Source organism: Pelobates fuscus, chromosome 3, assembly GCF_036172605.1.
Source record: "Pelobates fuscus isolate aPelFus1 chromosome 3, aPelFus1.pri, whole genome shotgun sequence".
NCBI classification, from domain to species: Eukaryota; Metazoa; Chordata; class Amphibia; order Anura; family Pelobatidae; genus Pelobates; species Pelobates fuscus.
The window spans coordinates 341,484,264-341,500,936 of record NC_086319.1 but is presented as its reverse complement, the minus strand read 5'-3'; the positions used below and the strand labels follow the sequence as shown (position 1 = coordinate 341,500,936).

At 42.2% G+C, this 16,673-nt stretch overlaps 1 protein-coding gene across 1 annotated transcript in view; it reads left to right on the top strand.

The window, feature by feature from the left end:
• The first annotated feature begins 1,369 nt into the window (after nt 1–1,369).
• ADAM10 (ADAM metallopeptidase domain 10) overlaps nt 1,370–16,673 on the top strand; it is a 157,463-nt gene continuing 142,159 nt past the window's right edge. Inside the window, exon 1 of the mRNA XM_063449118.1 lies at nt 1,370–1,568. Coding sequence (XP_063305188.1) covers nt 1,517–1,568 — 52 coding nt within the window. The 5' untranslated portion in view covers nt 1,370–1,516. The remainder of the gene's footprint in view (nt 1,569–16,673) is intronic.

The window sequence follows — 16,673 nt, the reverse complement described above, 5'->3', positions numbered from 1 at the left end:
TATTCATGAGCCTGGCTTGCATTCTCTGCTTGTCAACCTCCACCACCTGTCCTGTCTCTGGTAAACTATTACTCTTTTGTATTGACCCTGGTACATTATTACTGATTTTCTTGCACACCTACTGCCAGGTTTACCCAGTATTCCAAAGGTTTGTGCTAGGCCCCTTTCACATGCTGAGATCTAAAACGCAAAGGCTATTTGGACTATGTGGGACAATAGGCATAAAGATCGATGGCTTAAATTCAACATATGAAGTCTGTCCGGAAGGTATCCAGCCATGTCATATGAAAAATAGAGACATTTACTGAAGAAGATACAAGACACATTGTACATAGGACAATGACTCCTCAGTCTCCTTCAAAGTAGGCAACTTGGGACCTCACACAGTTCTCCCAGCGCCTCTTCCACTGTTTAAAACACTCTACAAACTCCTTTTTTGGAATTGCCATCAGCTGCTCTGTTGTATTTACCTGAATCTCATCGATGGTCTGAAATCTCTTCCCTTTCAAAGGTAGTTTTAGTTTTGGGAAAAGCCAGACTATTCAACAGATTCTTGACCATCTTTACTCAGTCAGTCATTTTGAATGCGACGTTCACACAGTACACTTGAGCCACTGACTAGTACAGTGAAGTCGTCGTTGTTCACGCATGTGCATTCCAGTACACTCTCCTTGGCTGCCAGGTTACATCGATGTCGCGCAAACCGTTCTCGTAATATTAACAATGGCTGGACCTTTTAACGGACAGACCTCGTATGTTAATGGAGTGTCTTTACAGAGTGACGCTCTCTCTGAAACAAAGGGAGCTACTCTGACATTACTGTTAGTTAGCTCACCCTGTAAACGAAGTAAACCCTGTAAAGGTCCAGTGTTTTGGCCACCAGGGTCAACGACATGCTTCAGTGATCCGTGACACTGTTCGGCTAAGAGGATCTTCCGGTCTGGTACGGGATTGTCATTTGCTAAAGAAGCTCTAAAGATACATATATATATATATATATTTAAATTCACAATAATTTTTTTGTACATTATTTTAATGCATTGTCCACATAATAAAAAAAAGCAACAGAAATTGTGGTCCCTCTCAGTCTGGAGTGTCTCTGTAAAATAAGCAGCTTTATTGGGCACATAAGTATTGCTGTTATAAAAAGTGAACAGTTAGTTCTACTTAGTTCTATACAGTATATACAATGAGTGCACACACAGTAACCCCCTGCCAGGCAGCCATTGTGTCTCAGTCAGTCTCAGTCTGACCCAGCACAGGCAGAGTTAATCGAACCCGGAGCACTATTTGCCAGCCGCCTGTTGGGAGAGCAGGGCGTGGGAGGGGTCGGTATCGGTGACGTCACGCGGCGGGCGGTCCTGTCAGCTCCCCTCCCCCCCAGTCGGATAGAGCTGCTCGGGAGACCGGGAGCTTCCGCTTTCCCCTGGAGCCCGAAGGGGGATAGAGAGCGCCCGCCCAGAGGACACTGCTAGCACGACGGGTCAATGTGTGTTTGCTGACCCTCTCCCGGACCATGGGAATGCTGAGGCTCGTTTTCCTGCTTTCCTGGGCGGCCAGTTCAGGAGGTGAGAGCGGGGGATCCCGGGGAGGGAGGGGTGACCGTATACACAGCGCCTCCATGTCCACTGACAGTGTGCCCTGCCAGCACCCTCTACCTCCATACATTCATAGTGTGCTGGGTGCATGCAGGACACATGGCCAGACCCAGACAGCTGTGTGCTCAGTGCTGATGGTACCAACTAGCTGTGTGCTCAGTGCTGATGGTACCAGCTAGCTGTGTGCTCAGTGCTGATGGTACCAGCTATCTGTGTGCTCAGTGCTGATGGTACCAGCTATCTGTGTGCTCAGTGCTGATGGTACCAGCTAGCTGTGTGCTCAGTGCTGATGGTACCAGCTATCTGTGTGCTCAGTGCTGATGGTACCAGCTAGCTGTGTGCTCAGTGCTGATGGTACCAGCTAGCTGTGTGCTCAGTGCTGATGGTACCAGCTAGCTGTGTGCTCAGTGCTGATGGTACCAGCTAGCTGTGTGCTCAGTGCTGATGGTACCAGCTAGCTGTGTGCTCAGTGCTGATGGTACCAGCTAGCTGTGTGCTCAGTGCTGATGGTACCAGCTAGCTGTGTGCTCAGTGCTGATGGTACCAGCTAGCTGTGTGCTCAGTGCTGTGCTGATGGTACCAGCTAGCTGTGTGCTCAGTGCTGTGCTGATGGTACCAGCTAGCTGTGTGCTCAGTGCTGTGCTGATGGTACCAGCTAGCTGTGTGCTCAGTGCTGTGCTGATGGTACCAGCTAGCTGTGTGCTCAGTGCTGTGCTGATGGTACCAGCTAGCTGTGTGCTCAGTGCTGTGCTGATGGTACCAGCTAGCTGTGTGCTCAGTGCTGTGCTGATGGTACCAGCTAGCTGTGTGCTCAGTGCTGTGCTGATGGTACCAGCCTGCTGTGTGCTCAGTGCTGTGCTGATGGTACCAGCCAGCTGTGTGCTCAGTGCTGTGCTGATGGTACCAGCCAGCTGTGTGCTCAGTGTTGTGCTGATGGTACCAGCCAGCTGTGTGCTCAGTGTTGTGCTGATGGTACCAGCCAGCTGTGTGCTCAGTGTTGTGCTGCTGGTACCAGCCAGCTGTGTGCTCAGTGTTGTGCTGCTGGTACCAGCCAGCTGTGTGCTCAGTGTTGTGCTGCTGGTACCAGCCAGCAGTGTGCTCAGTGTTGTGCTGCTGGTACCAGCCAGCTGTGTGCTCAGGGTTGTGCTGATGGTACCAGGCAGCTGTGTGCTCAGGGTTGTGCTGATGGTACCAGGCAGCTGTGTGCTCAGGGTTGTGCTGATGGTACCAGCCAGCTGTGTGCTCAGGGTTGTGCTGATGGTACCAGCCAGCTGATGGTACTAGCCAGCTGTGTGTTCAGTGCTGTGCTGATGGTACTAACCAGCTGTGTGCTTAGTGTTGATGGTACCAACTAGCTGTGTGCTCAGTGCTGAAATCCCCAGCTAGCTGTGTGCTCAGTGTTTTGCTGATGGGTCTCCAGCCTGCTTTGTGTTCAGTGTTTTGCTGATGGGCCCCCAGCCTGCTGTGTGTTCAGTGTTTTGCTGATGGGCCCCCGCCTGCTGTGTGCTCAGTGTTTTGCTGATGGTGCTCCCAGATATGTGCTCAGTGCTGTGCCATTGGCAGGTCTTTGTTTACATGTGGCATGTGCACTTTCTTTCACTGTGTTGTAGATCTCCTCAGCCAGTGACATGGTTTAGCAGCTCATCTAATCCAATAATCTGAGGAATCTTCAACTGTTCAAGAACTGCAACTCTCATGATTTTTTTTTTTTTTACCCCCAACCTTTTAACTGACCGGTCATGGTGGTAGTTGTGGTTAAAGAATAGCTGGGGATTAACCAATTGATCATCCTTATTTTTGTAATTCCTCTACATGTCAGTCTGATTTAAGTCCAGGGCACTGTTTTCCTGCACTCTTTATATCTTCACTTTCCTTTTTGCTTTATATGTCTTAACAGTCTTGTACCTGGATTATTCTATTTAAATGGCGGCTTGTTAGGTAAATGTGAATGGCCTCAGGCTGGCCCAGCCTTGTTTTATTGACTCTTATTTCCTGTACATTCCAATGTATTGAGACTGAGTATATCATACAGTTCATGCCGTCTCTCTCATTATGGCCCTTTTATTGTGTTTGATGTTTTGTAGCTAAATTCTAAATTGTGTAAATATGTGTGTATATACACACAACTGAACCAAACTGACCGCAGGGGTTGTCTTTATTTCTTTATAAACTCTCTGTTGCCTAAGGGTTGAGAAATCACCCATTCTGTGCTATCTGCCAGCGAGTTTCTGCTATTTGGTTGATGTTTGCCCCTAATAAGCTTCCTGTGTGTCACAAGAGGACAACCTGCTTTTTAGTGCAGGAGAGCATTTGCTGCAGACTTCCCAGCACCCTCCTCTGTAGGTGGTTGTAGGGGAGAATAAAGGAAGATGGAGGGTATAGGCGTTGCAAGCCCTGAAGCCAGTGGATCTGCTGGATCTGTTGTGTTTTTGTTGCTGATTATTTTTTTTTTCTTTCTCTCCTCCCCCTCATCTTTTACAGTCACAAGAGAGCTGAGTGCATGTTTTAACCCTTCCATGTCTCTATAACAGGGTAATACTGCAGGCAAGAGGTTATTCAAAATGTCTGGCAAGTATTCATTTGCGAGTGGAGAACACTTTGTAGATTTAAGGGTAGAATAACACAAAATTAGTCAGTTTCCAGTTGGCTAATTCACTGATTAAGGAAGAGAGCAGTGCACTAAGGGGGGTTAGTGTCTAATTTAAGTGTGTTTACAAGGCGAAAATGTATGCAGTGCTTCACTGATTTGCGAAGGGTAATGAAGAGATTCTGGTGTGTTTTGCATTTGACAACAAGGCAGCGCTTACATCAAAGACTGGCTCATTGCTGTCTAATGCTGGATAAGTCTGTCATTTTCCAGCCCACTTGTGCTGCAGTCTGCCTATATCCAACCAGCCTGTGTAATGATGTCATTCTTTATTTTTTATATGTGCAAATTACAGATATATATTAGAAAAAAAAACCTGGATCAAGGTATCTTGCATTGATTGCAGCAGTAAAATAATTTCAGTAGAATGAGAGGGTTGCTAATTCTGGAGCACGTGCAATATAAAATACTTGGTACATAGTAAATGGAGGACATGAAATGTACTTGCTGTCAGGGCACTTCCTGCAATTGCTATGACTGTTACGGAATCTCTGATTATTTTGACATAACTTCCTTTTGCTCTTGGAATTTACATTTGTGGTATTTATATTGTTAGGGTTAGCTGTATACTGAGGATGTTACAATGCGAATCTTTAATGGGTAACTCCAAGCATTATATCCAGTACAACCTGCCATAGTGGATATGATGTGAGGAATACCCTGAGCCCTTTACCCGGTAATGGGGCAAACAGTTTTGCCCTTTTGGTTGTGTCCCGCTGGGTTAAAACCCCTTCAGCTTATTACCTTTATCCAGCGCCGGGCTCTCCCCTCCCTCCGACGTTAGCTCCCGAGTGAAGCCGAATGCGCATGCGTGGCCAGAGCCGCGCGCACATTAAAAACGCCCATAGGAATGTATTTCTCAATGCTTTCCTATGGATATTCTGCGTGCTCAATGAAAATTTTGCATTGAGCGTTGGGGAAGCGCCTCTAGCAGCTGTCAGGAAGACAGCCACTAGAGGCTGGATTAACCCTGCAATGTAAACTGCTATGCTTACATCTGAAGGGTTAAAACCTGGGGGACCTGGCACCCAGACCACTTCATTCAGCTGAAGTGGTCTGGGTGACTACAGTGGTCCTTTAACCTTTCCTTGTAAATGTCATCATGCCCAGTTTAAGATCAAAGGCCATTGATGGCTCTCCTTTGTATTGTATAGTGACGTTTGTAATGTATAGCTGACAGGGCATTGTGGGAAATATGGTTAATAAAAATCGGCAGTGTTAGGTTAGCCTTTTTTTATTTTTTTTTAATAAATTCTTTATTTATTTAATTTTTGGTGAAACTCAGGTATGGGTTACAGAAAAGAAGGGGAGTATCAAAAAGTACAATCATACATTTTCCTTGTAGCGATGTTATACAAGTGATACACAGTGTGATAGGGTTTCGTACAGGCTAGTATTTGTTTAGGTGCGTATAACGTGGGGGGCGCGTGAGTATGTGCACTTCTGGTTGCCTTGATGTAGGTGTTCTTGTAGAGTGATTCTTTCAGGTCGAAATTACAGGGTTCTGTGTTGTGAGCGTAGTTGTAGGCATTCACGGTCAGTGCTTTGAGGGTCCTGTGCTTGATCGTCCTATCGCGGTGTGTATCAGAGGGGGGAATTGGGTGAAGTAGAACTTGGGGCGGTTATGTAACTTGGGGTGTGTGGTCCGTGCAGGGTACCGAGTTGAGAGGTGTGTGTGTGGGTTGTGTGGTAGTGTGTGAGGTTAGACATTTTTTATTATTGAAAATGTGACGATAATTCCTAGAATTAAAAATGTGAAATGAGGAAAATAATCCACAAGGAAATAGTGTTTACGGTCTTACTCTAATAGATAAATATTATGTGCAGTGGTTTTGAAATGTATTTATTTATAAAATATTTTACGAAGATGGATACATTGAGATTTCTCTCGTTTTCAAATATGTCCTGACTTGCTCTGACTTTCTTGGAAATACCAGGATAATTAATTTCATTAGTACGTCACTCTGTAGGATCTCCTGTGCAGACAATTCCTACATGGCACACGTCATTGGAAGGTATGATGTAAATGGAGACTTTGTGTGTAGATAAGGCAATCTTATTTTTCTGTGGGTTTAGAACACCCCCCCCCCCCCTATCCCCACACCCACCCCTTTCATGCATTAACTAGAATATGTAATCATTTGTACTATATGTTGTGTTCTTTACATCCTAAACACAAAACAACTCTGTTGTAGAGTGCTCCAGAAGTTATTGACACTGTATGAAAAAATAACTCCAGTTTTGTTATCCAATTTAATGTTAAGCACATTTAATGTACTGTAAACATTTTTAGAGCAAAGTGGTTATAAAATTTCATAAAACAGGTAAACGTTGCTTTTATGACAAGTGCTTTGTATTTAGATCTCTCCCAGCGATCCACGAGCGCCTGGGGTTGTGTGGAGAGGCACATACATATTTTATATATGTAATACTAGTGTCCCTTTGCATATTCCTACTTTATTTGTGTGCCCTGAAAACACGTTAGGATGTGCCTACATTCTTTGGATAGTTTACCTTGATATAGTGTGTTTAATACTTAAAAGGGTCTCTGTAGCAGGAGACTTAAAAGTAATCATTCTACAATATCCTGGTAAAATGTAAAGACACAGCAGGGGCCAGAAGAAAGGAAATGAAAAATATTCTGGTTCATATACCTTACTACACGTTATATTATTGCAAAGAAAAGAGTATACCTAATATTTATTTAACTTGCTTGGAAAGACAAAAATAGTACACATACCTATACTGATAGTTGGGAACCTTCGGTAACTGGAGAATCTAGATGTTTGTTTGTTTATTTATTTTTTTCTCTTTCCTTTTATTTTCTGCACTTTTTTTTAATTTCGTGCCTGGATGAAAGAGTTAGATGATCCATTTAGTAGACTCTACTTTTGTGTATTTGCTTCAGCAGGTTTAATTTATGAATTGTAGTAAAAAAATAAAGAGCGAACACAGTAAAAGAAAAATGACACATTTTCAACACTTTTTTTTGTTTTTATTTTGAGAACACTGCTCTCCTAAAGTTCATATGGAGAGGACAAGCACATAGACAAAAATTGGCACAACTACATGGGGAGGGGGGAATGCTGTTAACTCCTACAAGTTTTGAAACATCATATTTCTGAGCCCAAGGCCTGGAGTCCCCTGGAAGCCACAGGCCCCTTGTCCCCCTGCTTTCCGCAATTTGGCTAGACACAAACTGTACTCACTCCACCCCAACGTGTAGCGTGTTTTGGATGTTCCTCTGTCGTGATGCCATTAATCAGATCTTTCATAATCTTGACTTACCAGCTGGGGTGTGGGAGTCTGACTGTACCTTTTTGGGAATAAAGAACCCCATTAATATGTTCGAACTGCTCTCCGGTAATAAGTTGAACCCTCTAGATTCATTCCGGGGATGTCCTTTTGAACCTTTCTCACTATTTTACCGCCTCAATGGCTAATCTTTAGAGCGGGATCTTAAATACTGCTTGAGCAGTATTGTGTGCTGGATGCTCATCTGCTACAAGGCATATTAGTCCTCCACCAGTTTCTCTTGTTAGGGCAGCATACACTTACTTCTAGATTTGTGTGATATTGGGAAAGTATTTTGGACAGCACTTTTTTTTTTTGACCATCAATTGAGAAGGATCTTGATATGAGTGCATCAGAGTTCTATCTGCTCCCGTTTTCAGGAGACCAGTTATAAAATATTGTTATGCTGGTGTCCTACCACAGCAGACTGTAGCTCGGCCTTCCCTGGTCAGTCTGATCTCTGATGGCGGTGCTCTGGTGATATGAGCTCGATATTCCCACATATGGGGGTTCTTTGCCACTATATCAGTGTTGATATACTGGCTCTTGCTTGCAATGAGGAGTTTGTTTCCGCTTTACTGGCAACAGGGGCGTGGGCTGGGAATTTCCGACTGGTTTTGGATCGTTGAGGAAATCCTTTTCATGGAAGCCCTTGCAACATATCTCAATCTGCCCCAGGAGAAGTATGTTTCCACTTGGATTCCCTTTATTACTGAGCACCCTGTTACGTCAGATAATTCCATTTAGTTTGCAAACAGCCTCCTCCTCCTCTTTTTCTCTTTCTAATAATCCCTTTCGTTCCTCCTCTCCTTACATTGTCCTTTTGTATTAGCACCTGGAACTCTTGTTGGTTCTCTGCCCATTAGCCTTTCTTCACTGGGTAGTACGCTGCCCTCTATGTCTGCAGTCCTATTCCAGTCTGCCACTAATACAACCCTCAGAATTCTACCGTCAATTTCTAGTGTCTGCTTCTGTTAAAAATGTAAGGTTTCTAAAATGAATGTGAATGCACAGGTAATCTGCAGCAGTAAACACCCCTCCCCCCCACAACAAAACCAACCAAATAATTGACCCCTAGTTTTACACTTTATTTTTGCCTAACTCTTGTGTTTATTCAGTAGTTGTCCTTGACATCAATAGATCACACTTTACTGTTTTAGATATGTTGAAAAAAATTATTTTCAAATTAACTTAGTTATTCTGCTCTCAATGTGTCATTTACTCAGATCTTCCTTCAGGTATGTGCACATCACCTCTGCAATCAATAGGGAAATTGGAGTGCATGCTTCGATATGTAATGAAATGGGAAATATTGTGCTTGCTGCATATGATTTACATCAGTGAATGCGAACCACTTGTACATGTGAATGGATCCCAGCTGCAGTTTCCATTCACATTTTGAAGTGAACGAGATGCCACTAGTGTGGCACATGTGGGTTTTCTCCCATTGACCTGAATGGGAAACACACTGCCGATTCATCTGTTTGGCATCATACTTGACTAAACGTCAGGATGAATATTTGCATCCGGTTCATGGCTCTACCTAATGTTCCCAATGTGACCCTTTAATTGCAAGTCACGTTTTCATAGCTCTAGAACAGGGGTGCCCAAAAGGCAGATCCCCAGATGTTTTAAAACTACAGCTTCCATGATGCTTTGTCATACTAAAGGCATGCAAAGCATCATGGGCGTTGTAGTTTTACAACATCTGGGGAACTACCTTTTGGGCAGCCCTGCTCTAGAGGCATCGCCAAACTCTGGCCCTCCTTAGGTCGCTGAACTACAACTCCCATTATTCTCTGGCTCTTTCATTCAAAGAATCATGGGAGAGGTAGTTCAGCACCATCTAGAGTCCCGCAGTTTGAAGAAGCCTGGTCTAGAGTAGTAGATTCCTTGTTTGGAATGTTAGCTGTGCATGTGATTGGTGTAATACCATGATGTAGCTATTGTCCTCTCGTAAAGAAACCTCATGTGGAGTGAAAATGAGTGATGGCTTGGGTGCATCTCTTTACACTATGATTTACACATCGGGTTACTGCTTCATTAGTGAATTTATTAGTTTTGAGAAATGTATCCAAATTAAATGTAACTCAGCGGATGACTGCACTCTTCAAAAAGGGTATAATGCCATAGACAAAAGAAAAGGAGATCATACGGTGTATTCTGTAATATTAGATCACTCGTATATGGACTTTAATGTTTGCCACAGCTCTATCAGAGTTTTGCCGATCTGATACCAATATTTGTGAGTTTGCTTTGTGCTCTGTCAGGGCCGAGTAAAGTTCTTGTGGAAGGTGTGGCAGGAATCTGTGGGTGTTAGCTCACACATGAGTCTAGCAAAGTTTTAGAGAAGCGTTCACAGACCGGATTATTCACCAAAGTGAATTTCAAACTTCATTCCAAAGTAGCAAAACTAGACGCATATCGGCATTAGAGAATTTAGCAGTTTGGCTATTTATACCTTTAAAATCCCAAATTCACATTGAATTCTCACTTTCTTGAATAACTCTGACAGTTTACAGATTTAATGGTGCCTGCACCAGATGTAGTTGTGTTCTAATTCTCTAGAATAAGTGCCCTGTCTTACAGTGTGTGTGCAATTGCAGACACAATATTCTACAGAGATAAGAGGGAAATGTTGAAAAAAGTTTGAGAGGTCAAGTTTCTGAATTTTCCAGTTTGCAGTTCAGTCTTCTTACAGGGACCTTGTTACTAAGTCTTGGTAGTTTTTAGAACAAGCAGTAATAGGAAGTGTAGTATGCTCAAGGCACACTCTGTTTGGTATCCAATAACATGCCCCCATTCTTTCTCCCCTTAGAAATTAGGAATAACTAACCAGAACGCACCCCTTTATGTATTTGTGGCCCATATTCTGTAAGGGTTGGTTTAATATTAAATAGACTTGGACCTAGGACTCTTTCCTCTCTCCTTATCCAATGTGAGTCTAAGTGAATAGGGTTAATATTAAATTGCAAGTTATCCTAGGGCCCTCTAGTTACTGATTTGACACTTAGCCACTCACCATGTGCAAGGGGCTTTCTAACACCATCACTGAGGGTAGAATGTAAGTAGCTGCCTAGCCCAAACAGCATTAGTCAAGCCAACCTTTAGCTTGAAGCAAAAAATAAAAAAAATATGCAAGCATATTTGCCACCTTAAGTGTTTTATCTAAATAAATAAATGCTACATTACGGCAAATATATGGGGTGTTTATATGTAACCGTTGCCTGTAATATTATCAAGATACAGTTTATATGTATGTATGCATGTCATTTTGGTCATAAGAATAGACATCCAGTCCGTAAAAAGATACATGACACAACTGTAAAAAATATATATATTTGCTTACATCTGGCAGTAAGGAAAATAAAATTAAAGCTACCAAGGGATACAATAGAAATAAATTGACTTCCCATATGTAGTGCATTGCATGGATAATGCTTCAAAATAATGAAAAAAGAATCTGATTGTGAAGATTCTCAAATTGCAGCAATTGTGCAGACTGCCACTTGCCTGTCCAGGAAGATGTTCCACCAATCAAGAGCTGCCATTTGATTATTATCCCATAAACCACTGTCAAGCAAGGTTTCTTTCCCCTTGTAATCTCTGAAAAAGCTTGGTCTGCATATAACAAGTGTAGTGACTTCTAAGGATTTAAAATTAATTTTGTTCTTATCCAAAATAGATGGTATGTGAGATAATGACAGCCATACTTGTGAGACAGTCGAGACGCATTTAAAGGGACACTAGAAAGAGCCAGTCCGCACACAATCAAAAATCTCCATAGTAAGTGCTTTCCTTTGGGCTTCTGTGTCTCGTGAAAGAGTCGGAAAGCCTCTAGTGGCTGTCATAATGACAGCCATTAGAGGTGGAATTAACACTGCAATGTAAACTGTATAGTAAAAAAAATAATTACAAATGGCAGTATATATAGAACACTGCCCAGACCAGTTCATTGATAAATGCATTCTATGGCTACAAACGCTAAGGATTGGTTCGAGTTTGTTGTGCAGTCCATGCATTTATAACTGCACATGTCGTGTGAACTGCGAGCATCTCTTATAAACAGTACTTGATGAATAAATTGCCATGAGCTATATTGCCTAGTTTTATGCAACACTTTACAAGCCACGAAAGTAAGAATGCTGGTGCTTAATGCCATCTAATAATGGACATCTATATATCTGCTACATAAAAGAATGTTTCCTCACACACAAAAAATACAATCTTTGTGTGATTGTGTAGAAAAGAAATATATACTGCAAATATGAATGTATTTGAAGTAAAACAAACGTTTGTAAGTGTTCCAAGAATTGTATGAAAGGAACTGTTTCCAGCAATCTAGAGCAGGGAGCAGATAATCTGTACCTCCTGCTGTTTTGGAGATACCTCACTATGCCTAATACTGTATACCTGCCAGAAAGAAATTGATCAAAGGCGAAATTCTGTTTTTATGAAAAACTTGGCAACCTTGTGCCAACCCAAGAGGAAGGATTTTTTTTTTTTTGACAGTTGTAGTTTCCAGAGATGCCCCTGGTCTCAAATTAGTTATACCTTTTGTTTAAGAAGTTAAAGGCAAAACTCCCTTGTACATACAAAAAATACCCATACATACTCTACATATGAATTATTTAGGGATATATGTTTGATGTGTCTTTATTTTTGTTAGGACATGAATATTTGGGGATTTGGGCAGTACGTGGACTTAAATTTTAATGGCCTTTATCCTGTTTCAGCACACAGACGAATGAGGCAACCTTAATATGTCAAAACCTCATGTACAGGGCACAAGCAACCTGATGGCATTACCTAACAGGATTAAAGGGACACTGTAGTCACTGGAACTGCTTCATCTCCTTGAAGTGGCTGTAGTGCCTGGAATCCCTTGGCTCTGTACTTCCATTCAGTGTTAAACCGTTTGGTTTACCACTGAATGGAGTGAGAGCATCAGAAGACTCCAGGCGAAATTCAGTAAGGTGAAATGGTAATAGTGCCTCCAGTGTCCATTTAAAATCAAGTACCGTACCTGATACAGAATAAGGCCAGACAATGTCTTCCCGAACTATGCATTTTTATTATGTATTTTTATTAATTTTATAAGTCAAAACTAAACTTTATGCCTGGGAAACCCACCCCATTGATGGATATGTGTTTTATGTATGGTATGTTACCAGACAGTTAATTTTCTAATTAATGATGCCTACCGTGGGGTGAAAGGCAAAGTAATACCCATTATTACAATAATTTTAATATCCCTATTTGTCACCCCCTGCACCTGTGACAGTTTTTAGAAGGAGAGCTTTACTGACCTTTCAGCACTTGCCATGCTGGTTTCCTTGCTGCTGCTCCACCTCCTTGACTGAGATCATCAAGATTGATTTTATTTCAGCCAATCCAATATTGCCCATAAGGAAACATTGGGAGGCTGGTGTGCATGTGCAACAAAATGCCATGCTGAGCTTGTCATATATTGGTCTGTGAGCAGAATTCGACTGAGAAAGGAATTTGACTCCGTTCTCAATGCGAACGCGCTGTTCATGGCTGTATAAAAAACAGCCTCTAAAACTGTTAACCCTGCAATGGAAAAAGTAATGTTTTTCTATAGATTGCAGAGTTAAAACTACAGGGCCACTGCACTCTGACCAATTAATTGAGTTAAAGTGGTCTGGTTGTTTTTCACAGTCCTTTAATTTTTCGCTTGGGAGTAACATTAAAAATAAGACATTTTTGTCATTATGGGCTACATCAAAAAGTATGTGTGCATCCTTTGTAAATTAGTGGTTCAGCTACTTGCTGACAGGTGTGTGAAATCAAGCACGCAGTCATGCAGTACTTCCAGCGGATCCAAACGTCACTAGACTGGCCTGGACTGCAAAGCTCCGTGATACTTATTATCATGTGTAATATTTTCATCCAGTCTGTCCGACTTTTGTCCTGCTACGATTGTCACAGTCAACCATAACTGCTGTAATTGTGAAACATTTTCAAGGAATACCAGCTGCAAAGTGCTCGGCCATGCAGACCCACAGGACAGGACAGCCCAATGCTGATGAGTGTAAAACAAAAAAAAAACTGTATTTTCTCCTTTTCATAATGCACTACTGCAGCAAATCTGTGCAGGAATGTTCCAATCCCAGGATAGGAGCAGTTAAAGGAACACTATAGTCACCAGAACAACTACAGCTTGTTGTATTCGTTCTGCCGAGTATAGTCATTCTCTTCAGGCTTTTTGCAGTAAACAATGTTTTTCAGAGAAAGAGCAGTGTTTACATTAATAGACTACATTTACAGCTACTAGAGGTGCTTCCTTCCACAGTGTGCAGCACCAACATTCAGAGACTCCACCCTATGCATGGAGACACTGAACTTTCCTAATAGAGATGCAGATTGGCCCGGGCTGTGTTCTGGCTCTGCCCCTGATCTGCCTCCTTGACAAGCTCTGCCAATCCAATGCTTTAATATGGGAAAGCATTATGATTGGCTTTGATTAACACTTCTGATAATGTCAGCCAAGCAGGCAGATCAGGGGGGCAGAGCCAACAGCAGCAGACTGGAGTAAAGGTTAGATTTTACTATATTTAAAGGGGCAGGGGGTGGTTGCAGGGCGGCTAGATGGTGATTTTTAACACTATAGGGTCAGGTATACACTTTCTGTTCCTTTAAAGGGAAACTTTAGTGCCAGGAAAACAAACTTATTCCCTGGCACTATAGCTTCCCTCTCTATCAAGAGACCCCTTCTGCCACTTACCTTGGTCCAGCGCTGATGTACCTCAGCGCTGGCTCGGGTCTGCCCACGCTCGTCCCGGCGGGGGAGATCTAATGCAGCAATGGCGCTCGCATTAGGATTTCCCATTATTCAATTCTTTCCTATGGGGATTCCAGGGACACTAGACGTCCTGATGCAGAGCGTGAGGACGTCCAGCGTCATTTAGGCGACCAAAAGTCTCCTTTGAGCCCCGAAGTTTTTCTAGTTGCTGTTTGGTAGACAGCCACTAGAAGAGGAGTTAACCCTAGCAGGTAATTATTGCAGTTTATAAAACCTGCAATAATTACATGATCAGGGTTAGGGTGATGGGACATTGCAACCAGACCACTTCAAAAAGCTGAAGTGGTCTGGGTGCCTACAGTGTCCCTTTAAATAAGAAAAGAAGCTGTTATATTATGAAAGCAGTAGGGATACCAACATCCTATTAAAATACATGTATTGGAATAAGCTGTATGATGATCAGATGTTGACAAACCTTTAGCTTGGTGCTACGTATTCAATAATACCTGAGCCTACGTTTTAGCTATGGACATGTTTGATTGTGTATAACCTCCGTGATTCCCGGCCTGCTTCTTGGAGCTGGTCACTGTGATTTATGGCCCCTTGCACAGTAAATCATCAGCTCCATGAATTTCCTTTGATGTTGGCAAGCTTCCTTGCCTCATTGGCCACAAATGGCCCTTGGCTTTTGCAATGAGGCTGCACATTTAATATATAGCTGGAGCCATTCCCAAACATGGCTGAAAGGGTATTTTTTAAACAAGTGTTATCTGGGGCTTTTAGTAACAATGATAATAAAAAAAAATAAAAAAAAAATGTTAATTTGTTCTCCTGCATGACCGTTCCCAAAGTATCGAAGCTGCATGGAGTGAATCTTTACAGCTGAATTGTTTTATGTTGACAAGCCAGAGTTTGCATACATTTCAAAATTGTGCTCCAGGTATGGTTAGTAAAAATTCCACATAGTGGAAATCTGCTCCTATCTCCACGTGGAATAGACCGGGTTGTGCAACATGTTATGCAGGTTCCCGTGTTCTATACCTGCAGCCCTCTTTATTGTGATACAGGTGTTGTATTTTTTTGTTTTTAGATAAATACTTTAATGACTGCACTTTCTCTATGTATGTATGCATTTTTCATTTCGGTGTAGATGTATAATTGCCAGGAAATGTATACAGTGTCTAATTAGTTGTGGTTCAAATATTTGTTCGAGCACTTACGGCTGAACCGATTATGATGAACGAATTGTGGCTGCTGGCACATGGTGTTTCGGCAGTTCTAACTGAATTTGCCGCTATCTCACTAGTTTGATTGTTGAAATATGCTCAAATGTTCCCACTAACAGGTGCTTGTCTTTCAGCCAGTTGAATGTCAATGACTGACCTTGATTTCTGCATATTTGGGGCTGTTGACCACTTTACTAATTTTGGACTTTTTTTTTTGCCAATTTATGGCTTGATGGATTAAAGCCATTTGTTGCATTCTTCTTCTCCATCTCCCTCTTCTTCTTTTTTATTAACAGGTCTCTGGGTAGACTGTGAACCATTGTTAGAAGTGGTTAACCAGTATAGTCCAGTTTTGTGAACCTGCTAGCCGAGCATCTTGGGAATTGTATTTCACAATATTTATAAATGTTTATTCCTTTTCTCTCTCTCTGGCATATATGTATTTGTGCTGGCTAGCCACCCTAATTTCGGATAGAGGTAGAGGTTTACAATGTAGACCTTTTTTTTTTTTTTTTTTTTTAAACACCTACTCAAACCTAACACAATCATATTAAAAATACACAACCACTAAAGATTAACCCTTCTCCTCCCCTATACTACACTATTGCTCACCATTAACCCCTGTGTTTACTTAACACTGATATGTATATCACAAATGTACATAGAATGTAACTCTCTGTGTGGACACAAGAAAAATCTCTGTAGTCCTAATGCTTTAGTGTTCCTGTCACTACTTGTAGGTAGGTTGCTTCCTCCAGGGCAAAAATAAATAATATGATCTATTTCCAGTGTCGAGGCTTCCTCAGGGTTACTTAGCCCTCTCCCCACAGTCATGTTACAGGGGAGGCCCTGCAATGGTCCAGTCCAACGCTGTATGAGCATTCAACAAACTTTTATTCTGTCAATGCCTTGGAATCAGTGCCTCGGAACCTGTGTCAATGCCTCGGAACCTCTAGTGGCTGTCAGTATGAAGGTAGACTTAACCTGGCCATGTAAACATTGCAGTTTCTCAGAAACACCGCCATGTTTTACATTGCAGGATTACAGGGACACTTTATCCAGACATCTTCACTGAGATGTAGGGGCCTAGGTGACTAAAATGTCCCTTTTAAAGTAGGCGGTGGGGGTGAGAATCTACCAGT